A 10,350-nucleotide genomic window follows, 5' to 3' on the forward strand; every position below is an offset into this window, starting at 1 on the left:
CTACAATGAGATATCATCTCACACCAGTCAGAATGGCCATCATCAAAATATCTCGAAACAATAAATGCTGGAGAGGGTGTGGAGAAAAGGGAACACTCTTGCATTGCTGGTGGGAATGTGAATTGGTACACCAGTATAGAGAACAGTATGGAGATTCCTTAAAAATCTACAAATAGAACTACCATATGACCCAGCAATCCCACTACTGGGCATATACCCTAAGAAAACCATAATTCAAAAATAATTCAAATAATTCTTTGAATTATGAATTATGAATCATAATTCAAATACCAAAATGTTTATCGCAGCTCTATTTACAATAGCCTGGAGATGGAAACAACCTAAGTGTCCATCATTGGATGAATGGATAAAGAAGATATGGCACATATACACAATGGAATATTACTCAGCCATAAAAAGAAATGAAATTGAGCTATTTGTAATGAGGTGGATGGACCTAGAGTTTGTCATATAGAGTGAAGTAAGTCAGAAAGATAAAGGAAAATACTGTATGCTAACACATATTTATGGAATTTAAGAAAAAAAATGTCAAGTAGTACCTAGCGGTGACAGGAATAAAGACACAGACCTACTAGAGAATGGACTTGAGGATATGGAGAGGGGGAAGGGTAAGCTGTGACAAAGCGAGAGAGTGTCATGGACATATATACTCTATGAAACGTAAAATAGATAGCTAGTGGGAAGCAGCCGCATAGCACAGGGAGATCAACTTTGTGCTTTTTGACCACCTAGAGGGTTGGGATGGGGAGTGTGGGGGGGAGGGAAATGCAAGAGGGAAGTGATATGGGAACCTATGTATATGTATAACTGATTCACTTTGTTATGAAGCAGAAACTAACACACCATTGTAAAGCAATTATACTCCAATAAAATGTAAAAAAAAAAAAAACCACAATGAGGTACTACTTCACACCCACTACGATGGCTGTAATGAAAACAAGAATGTTTGAATCTCTTCTAAAATAAGTCTTTCTCCATAAATTTATGATCTCGCAGTGTTGAAATACTAAATTCTTGTTATAATTGTAATAATGTTTTGATTATAAGTTTGCATCTAGATTATTCTGTTCAAAAGAACGATTAATCATTCGTATGCAAGCATCATTTTATAAGAATTTTTTTTTAAAAAACTAAACATGTGAAGGTGGGAGGGAATGGTTACACTGTGAAAATATCCTTGTGCTGATTTTAGTGAAGCCACTACAAAACATGTTTCAGACAATATCTAATAACCTGATTAAACACTTATTCTATATGGAAAAGGGCATGTCATGAAAATGCACATGCAAAATTATCCCAGTTTTGTAAGTGCATATTAAAAAGGCAATGGAAAGTGTTAATACTTGGCTATGAGCCCTGTGGAATGGGAGGTGGGTTTATAGTTGATTATTTTCTTCTTCATGTCAATTTGCTAAACTGTACACCGTGCCCACCTTGCCCATACAATTCCTCTGCAATCAGTGAAAAAGAAAAAGAAAATTATCCTCAACAAGTCCAGGAGTACAAGTCAGTAAAAATTACCTAGAGATTGGGTCAAGATGGTAGACTGAGCACTAGTGCATTTCTCTCCTACCTCAAATTCCAGAAAAGGCAGGTTTCTGTATATAAAGAATAACTCCAGAATGACAGGGGGAAAGGAAAAGGCAGATTCCTGGAGGATGAAAAGCAGATGGGTCAGGGGTACTGAGGTAAGGATAAGGGTGGGGGTGGGGAGACTGGGGGACACAGAACTGAAGAGGGGGCGCAAGGCGGTTGGCGAGAGGATTTGTTGGCCAGGCGGCTCCAGATTTTGGGAAAGGGGCGGGGCAAGGAACCAAAGAGCGCCTCCCAGGCCCAGGACAGGGACAGACAAGAAGGTTGGCGGGCGAGGTGCGGGGGGTGCTTTGCTGGGCAGGAAGGGGAGGCCTCTCTCCTGGCCGGAAGCTGTGCTCTACGGAAAAGAGGGAGGAGACTGCGGCGACTGCAGCGGCTGGTGGGAACCTGATGTGGCAGAGGGGCCGCTGCTGCCAACAGGGAGCGGAGGGCCCGCGAGCCGAGTGCTGGAGACACTGCCGCCATCCTGTTTGCCTGTCCAGCAGCCCACTTGACACGCTCCTCTCCTAAGGATCCTCCCTCTCAGCTCTTGCAAGCACCTGGCTCGTCGTCTGCTGGTCCTCCTTTGACACAGGCTCACCGCGGAGGCAGCAGCGAGGTGCCCGATTTGGGCACGCGAGACCCGCTATCCCCCGCCTGGGGGAATCTGTGCCCCCTGGCCTGGACAGTGTTGGAAGCAGGGCGGGAGGAATAGGGGGTTGCCCCCTATTTCTCTGACTGTAACCGCAACTCCTTCGCGCTAGCATAGTCTGAACTAGCTGGGGAGGAAGGTTACTGCAGGCACGCAGCCAGAATGCCTTGATTTCCAGCCTTTCTGCATAGCTTTCGGGAAAAACTTAGGCGTGGGTGCACAGAATGCACTAATTAGGAGAAAAGGTTCATCGTGTCATGCATTGAATTTATTTTTTCTTGATTTCCTTTCTTGGTCCTCCTTGCTACTGTGCTCCACGCAGGCATGAAGACCCCGCTCAGAAAAGCAGCTGCAGGGCAGCGGTCCAGGACAGGCGCAGGACATGCCAGTTTGTCTGTGACCGTGATGAAGAGAAAGGCTGCACACAAGAAACATAGGAGCAGACCCACTTCCCAGCATCGGAGGAACATCGTAGGCTGCAGAATTCGGCACGGATGGAAAGACGGAGATGAACCTCTAACACAGTGGAAGGGAACCGTTCTGGATCAGGTACCTGTAAATCCCTCTCTGTATCTTATCAAATATGATGGATTTGACTGTGTTTATGGATTAGAACTTCACAGAGATGAAAGAGTGTCATCACTTGAAATCCTTCCTAATAGAGTTGCATCATCTAGAATCAGTGATACACACTTAACAGAAATTATGATTGGCAAAGCAGTGGAACATATTTTTGAGACAGAAGAAGGTTCCAAAAATGAATGGAGGGGGATGGTCTTAGCTCAGGCACCTGTCATGAACACATGGTTTTACATTACCTATGAGAAAGATCCTGTATTATATATGTACCAGCTCTTAGATGATTATAAAGACGGTGACCTACACATCCTTGCAGATTCCAGTGATTCTCCTCTCGCAGAGAGGGAGCCAGGAGAAGTCATAGACAGCCTAGTAGGCAAACAGGTGGAATATGCCAAGGAGGATGGCTCCAAGAGAACTGGCATGGTCATTCATCAGGTGGAAGCAAAACCCTCTGTGTACTTCATCAAATTTGATGATGATTTCCATATCTATGTCTATGATTTGGTAAAAACATCTTAGAGGTCATTTTGAAATTTGCCAAATATATGAGACTGTTTGTAAAATCTGAACACACAAGAAGTCTTGATTGCTTTACAGTTTGTAAGAACCATATTCTCCCCCCTTTTTCACACTTTAGTCTGGCAAAAAATTGGAACTTCCACCCTCTCAGACATTTTTTGACGAAACCTTTTGCCTTTATCTCCAACCGTTTTACTGGTTCCTCCCCACAGAAGAATGATTGACTTATCTAATTAGTGAGAGGGGTAAAGTCTGACATCCATTGGCCCATATTTTTATCTTGGGTGGTGTTAATAGGCTAAAGGTAGCTGAACACCTCTTGCCTCATTCTTTTGGGCATTTGGACAATATGCACTCACTGAAGTGTGAAGCTTCCTGAGATATTCAATGTGGCTGGCTGGGTAAATTTCTTTCCAATTCAACCCTCCCCTTAGGGCTGGCTGGGTTAGTGTCTTTGCAATTCAACCCCTCCCCTTCAAAAGTCTAATATGAGGAGGAATGGGAAGCTTATTTTGGTCTTCTAAGTTGCATTTTAAATTCTAACTGTACTGAAAGTAAGGCTAATATTTTGTTCCCTTTCTGATTCTTGTACCTATTACTAAACTTGGTTTGGAAATTAAGAGGGTAATTATTTTGCATTTTAGTACATAAGCATAGGCTGAGAAAGCTTACAAAATTGTTAAGAGGGCAAGCATTTGGGAACCAAACCGCAAATGGAGAAATCATGGTTGGTCATTAATGGCATTAGGATTTCTGTTGTCTACAATAGCTCTGGCTGGTACCTGCAGACAAGGAGTGGGTTTTTACACACAAAGGCTGTGCAGGCAGACTTTAGCACAATTGGGTTTTGCCAGCCCAGTAGAGCATTAGGCTGGGCTCTAGCTCTAGTCCTCAGTCACAGGATAAATTGCCAGGTTTGGCAAGGGTTGGCAGATCTGTCTAGGACCTCAATATAAAGGAGCAAAAATCTGGAATCAGGCTGAGATACAGATTTCTCTCCTATACCAAGAGGGATGCTTTGAAAAATTTTAAATTAGGTTTTCATTTGATTCTTAGAAGACTTCTGAGTCCCAGCATATGAGGTGGGCAATGCACTTGCTAGAACTAAGAAAAGCTGAAAATAGGCTTTGCTTCCTTGTAGGAACTGGTGAGCTCATTTATTCTGGTGTCCTAACAGGATTGAGGAACACAGAGATTAGAATCAGTGCTAGATGATCAATAGACTTAATGATGTTCTAAGTGCTTAATAATGTTTTAAATGCTGTCATTGGTAGAGAGAAATCTAATAGATATTTGTTAGTGTTTTGTTTTTCAACTTTATCCTGTTTCTTGGCTGGACCTAAGAAACTCATGGGCAGATAAGGGTAAGACCTACTTCAGCAGAAAAATAAGTAATGGAGTGGGCCTTGTACCTTCCATTATTGAAGGCATTAGTGAAGGTTAACTTTGGAAAGTTAACTAGGAAAGAAAAGGTTGAAAAATAAGCAGGGTTTTGGAGAGAAGCACCCAGCCAAAGCCAATGCATTCTCACTGGGTTTCTGATAGAAGCTCCATTAGCAGTAACAGACAGGCCATGGACTTCTGCATATTTGGGGCTGGGACTCATGACAGTACAATCAACCACTTGGGAAATATCTTCCAAATTAGTTTAAGTTCACAGATCATGGAGTCCAGACTACTGGCACAGACAGACTGGCATCCTGCTGAGGATGAAACCAAGAAAGTATTCTCTTCTCCCAAGTTTTCTCTGTCTATGTTTCTTCCTTTTGATGCCACTAAGTCTCTGCTCAGATATTTGACTGACGACAGCAATGTGGGTCTGTATTACCCTATTTACTAAGTCGTGGGGACATAAATTTGCTTGAGATATCTGTTTTAGAGGCTGAGGATTAGTGTGCTTGCTAAGTTTGGGGATATGAGGCTGACACTGTGATAATCTTATGTCCTGTGGACTCTTAATGTATGACATATATGTATGACATGCAATTGTGGGGTTAGATTAATTCAACTCCTGAAGTTCTGAAGGAACTACACCAAATCAAGAGGAAGACAGCCCAGGCTACAGCTGATGAAGGAACCCCATATCTGTCCAGACATCTTTGTGAGATCTGTATGGCTGACATCAGAAAAACCAAGAAATTGGGGAAGGCAGAATTTTGGACTTTATTTCCTTTGGACTTTAAAATAGAAATTTAATTGGGGGCATTCATTTTTCCCTTGGAGTTTAATAGTTGGTGTGATTTTCATACAGTTCAAATTAAGGCATTTACATTATGTTGTTGACATTGTATTATTTGTAGTATTTTAATGCTATCTTTAGGGCTTATTGTATAATCTTTGTAAGCTATGTGAGATAATGTGGCCGGACATAATTATAAATTGGGGATAAAATAGTGAGTGAATTTTCAACCTGGGGTGTAATGTAGCCTTAGAGTTAATTTAATTGCTTTTAGTTTGACTTATTTCAGAGCCTTCTGGGGCAAAAGCAGAACTGCTCACCAGTCTTACACAAGAGGGAGCAGGACATTCCTAAGATACTGCTGGTCTTCCCCGAAAGGGACAGCCAAGCCCTGTTTGTCTTGGGTGTTGACAATGTGGACAGAAATGTCCAAAGGTATGATAGGCTGTATCCTCTGCCTCTCTCCATGTTCCTGGCCAAGAAACAAAAGGACTTGTACCTCTCAAAAATATTTGGAAGAAAATTTCTACCCAAATGGGAGGAGAAATAACTTGGTGAACTTGAGAAAAGGGTTATTATGGATATGCAACTTAGGGCCCTCTTGGCTCTTGAGCTCATTTCTCACAGAAAGATATGGAAAAGACTACAGTCCTTCACTACATGGCTGGGTAAACATCTAATCTGTAGACCTCTCTCACCCTCTGGGGTGGGGGATCCAGTGTCTTTACACTTGGGGTAAAAGTTCATTTCAGGCTTAGGTCCAAAACGTGTTCTCCAGTCCAGACCTATCGGCAATAAAGCTGGTATCTATTTTTATTCTTAAAAAATTTTTAACTTATAAATCATTTTTGGACAAAAACACACACCTCTGGTAAAAATCAAACAGTACAAAAGGATATACAGTATAAAGTAAGTCTCCTTCCTTTTTTCCCACCCCTGACCTCAGCGCCAGTTTCCAAAGATAACTACTCTTACCAGTTACTATGTATTGTTCTGGAGATAATCCACGTATTTACAAGTATATTATATATGTGTATATCAGATTTTTATACAAATTGTGGCATACTACACATGCTGTTATGAATTTTGCTTTTTCATTTAACAATATATTAAAGCTGGTATTTTAATCCCTCTTTGATTACTGTGTATATTTTTTAGTTGGTTCAGAATCTGGAAGGGAAGGAGGTATGATTAATTCAGACTTCCATATCCCAACCTAGTTTAATGAAAACTTACATGTCCCTGCAAACCAAAAATTTCTGCCAGGTAAATTTTTCTGACCAGTAGAATGTGAAATTTATGTAAACATGATCGATTTTGTGGAAGGAACTCCTTGAGGCCAGTATATTTTTGTTGAGGGAAGTTAAAGGGGGAATCAACTATAAATTGAAGCTGTGGAAAAAGTTAAGGTACTATAATCAGTTATTCAAAATTGAAATGAACAATCATTTTTTTATTCCAACTTACACTGACATCTACTGCCATATGCAAATTTGTTTGCCTTTTATGATAGAATGCTTTTCTTCATATAACAAGAAACCCCTGTTAAACATGTTTAAACAGTTACCAAGCATTATTGATTCATGTAACTAAAATAATCCATAAGTTAGATGGGCTTCTGGCACGGTTTGATTGGGGCTCAGGCTCAGTGTCTGTGATTCGTTACGAGTTTCCCTCTTCAGTATTTCAGTTCCATTCTCAGGCTGCCTTTCCTCATGGTAGCAAAATTAGACCATCATGTCCAGGCCACAGCAGTTCCAGTCTAGAGAAAGTTAAATAATCTATGTCCTGTGATGCATTCTGAACTGGCTTACGTCACATACCTAGACCACTGAAGTCCCATGGATGAAATGCACTGATTGGCTTAGCCAGGGCATGTGTTCCATCCCTAAACCCTAAAATATATCTCCCTAGAACCAAATGGATTCCTAGTGAAATCAAGGGCATGAGGAGTGAATGCCATGAACCAATCACAAATGTCTAGTATAGCTTCTTCCTTTGGGTAGTGAGCATCCATGAACACCTTTCTTCCCACATATCCACTTTCAAAAATGTTCACACCTACATGTAGTAAATTTATGTCTTCAAAAGGGAAACACCTAAAGTCTTATCCAGTTACTACATTTAACATTAAGTTTAGGATCTCTAGTTGATATGCAGACATCTTCAGATCCATCATCCTAGCAGTCTTGTCACCTGTAGTTAAATTACAAACTAACCTTCACCCCAACATACCCCATATATAATTGTGAAGAAATAACCAGAGAAGTATAATAAAAACTACCATTTGAAAGAAGGGAGGAAACAGGAAGCAATACACAGTAGTTTCTGGTTCAAAGCATATTTCATAATCTGTTAGACAAGGACTCTGCCCTGGCAGTAGAATGAGTCCTCTCGTCAGCCAGTCTCTTTTTTGTTCTCTAAGAGGGTCTCCCTTGGAGACATATCTTGGGTGGATGCACTTTCTTGGGGATGAACAGCTTTAACTTTCTGCTTCATCTTATGCCATTTCTTGTGTCTAGAAGTTGTTCTGGGTTTAAATAATGAGTTTTTGCCGTTGTTAGCCAGGATTGGAGTCCCTTTAATATAGTAGTTCTCAAACTTTAGCACATATTAGAATCACCTGAAGAGATTGTTAAACTACAGATTGCTGGGGCCCACCAACAGAAATTCTGATTCAGTAAGTCTAGTGTGGGGTCCAAGGATTTATGTATTCTAACAAGTTCACACAGGAGACTGATACTTCTGGTCCTGGCATCCCATATTGAGAATCACTGAATTGTAGGTGTCAATCGAGTGAAGCCAGAATCGTTATTTCCTTAAATTACCTGATAATAAATTTACATCGCTGCTTGCTAAAATATATGCTCCTGAACCTCACCTTAGTTTTAATAAATCAAAATCTCTTGGCAGGGGAGTAGGGGGACCTGGAAAACCTCGACCAGACATTCCAAGTGATTCTTATCATTATCATCAATACTGACTGGGAAAAACTGGCCTAGGAAATTAGGATTTTCTTGACCCCAAACTTATTTCCTTGTAAGTCTATCTATCTCCTTGCCCTTGCTCTCACAAAGCTTAGTTTGAGGTAAGGAACTTGGCTTTTCTAATCCTACAAGTTTCCAAATTCTCAGATCTCTTTCAACTAGGATTTCAGACAACCAATAACTAAGGTAAGAAAGCTCCATTTTCTTTCCTCACAGTTTTCAGATAGGCCAGTTTCCACTATGGATATAGTATGCTTGAACTTTGCCTAAGAAGCCTAGATCTGAGGGATCCAAAATAGGAGTAGGAGAAACAATGAGATCAATAGAATGGGCATAATTCCAGGCTCCACTAGCTCTGTGATTCGGCTCTAGTGACCTAATCTTTTTAAGCCTACTATTGCAGGTAATAATCCTTACCTTACTTGGTTCTGTTGAGAACTAAATGAGAAGCTATATACTTATCATATAATAGTGCAGTGCAGGTACTTAATAAAAATGAATTCCATCTAGTTTCCAAGAGGCTACAGCCCACATTCTTTTAGTAAACATTTATATTTAGCAATGTACAGTGATATTTAACTAGTGAATATAGTCCAGAAATTCTATTACTGAAATGTGACTTTAAATAATTCTTTAGATGTGTATAGCTCCTTCCTTTCCTACTAAGAACTTTCCCAGAGAGCTGATAAATCTTCATAGCATTCCTGGATGGTTAGGAGGGCAGGAAGTTATTCTATTTTGTAGATTCAGTCACTCATTTATTCAAATGCTTTTTGTTGGACTTGGCTAATAGTGAAGAAGGAAATAGATAAGGTCCATACTTTTAGCGAGCTTAGATTCTCATAGTGGGGGAAAGACAGCAAAGATGTAGACAAATAACCTATATAATTTCTGGGAGTGATAACGTATGACGATAATAAAGCAAAGCAATGGGATAGAAAGTAACTGAAATAAGGGAGCTATTTCAGCTAGAGCTTGTCAGAAAAAGTCCTGAGTGGATATTTGAACAGATAACTGAATGATGAGAAGCTAGCCCATGCAACAGTTTGAAGGAGGAGTGATCTAGAGAGAAAAACAAGTTGAAAGGCTAGGGTAGCTGAAATAATTTATTCATGGTTATTAATGCAGTCATGTGTTTAATACTGAGACCTATGGTTCATGATTTTTCTCTACTGTTCTATACAGCTGACTAACTATGTTACTGTTGTTTTCTGGTATTTTTGTCTCTTTGTGGAGGTCAAAGAACATTACAGACATCATGTCTGTGCATTATTTCAATTGTTACCCTGATCCTGGAGATGAAGTAAAGGGGCTAAAAGTCAATGAATAAATGGAAACGGGGTGGATTTCTTCCCCAACCCCAAATTTATGATGCAGATCCACAGCACAGAGTTAAAGTTGAAGCCCATACATAATGTAGTGAATGTGTAAACTTATTTTTGTGGTTACAGTTCCAAATACACACTACATTTCAGCCATTTAGTTTATATCATTCATCTTTGGAGGGTGGTAGAATGGCAAAAAACATTTATTGAACACCTAGTATGTGCCAGGCATATCTTAATCTTCACAGCATACTGGGAACTAAGTGTTACTATTTCCATTTTACAGATTAGGAAATCAAGCTTAGAGAGAAAAAAGATACAAGGGTCATAGATGTAAAATAGATAGCTAGTGGGAAGCAGCTACATAGCACAGGGAGATTAGCTCACTGCTTTGTGACCACCTAGAGGGTTGGGATAGGGAGGGTGAGAGGGAGGCGCGAGAGGGAGGGGTTATGGGGATATATGTATACATATAGCTGATTCACTTTGTAATACAGAAAAAACTAACACAAC

General features: G+C 40.3%; 1 protein-coding gene across 1 annotated transcript; it reads left to right on the forward strand.

Annotated features, from left to right (window-relative positions):
* Window positions 1–1,991: 1,991 nt before the first annotated feature.
* On the forward strand, window positions 1,992–5,438 carry SPIN3 (spindlin family member 3). Its single transcript, XM_060086849.1, has 2 exons — window positions 1,992–2,212; window positions 2,568–5,438. The coding sequence occupies exon 2, from the start codon at window positions 2,570–2,572 to the stop codon at window positions 3,344–3,346; it is 777 nt and encodes a 258-aa protein (XP_059942832.1). The 5' UTR covers window positions 1,992–2,212; window positions 2,568–2,569; the 3' UTR covers window positions 3,347–5,438.
* The last annotated feature ends 4,912 nt before the right edge of the window (window positions 5,439–10,350 follow it).

The sequence above is a fragment of the Mesoplodon densirostris genome, chromosome X (genome assembly GCF_025265405.1).
Source record: "Mesoplodon densirostris isolate mMesDen1 chromosome X, mMesDen1 primary haplotype, whole genome shotgun sequence".
Classification (NCBI taxonomy): domain Eukaryota; kingdom Metazoa; phylum Chordata; class Mammalia; order Artiodactyla; family Ziphiidae; genus Mesoplodon; species Mesoplodon densirostris.

Bases quoted from the DNA above. Each gene is read 5' to 3' on its own strand.
- SPIN3 (XM_060086849.1), top strand. From the start codon at position 2,570: ATGAAGACCCCGCTCAGAAAAGCAGCTGCAGGGCAGCGGTCCAGGACA.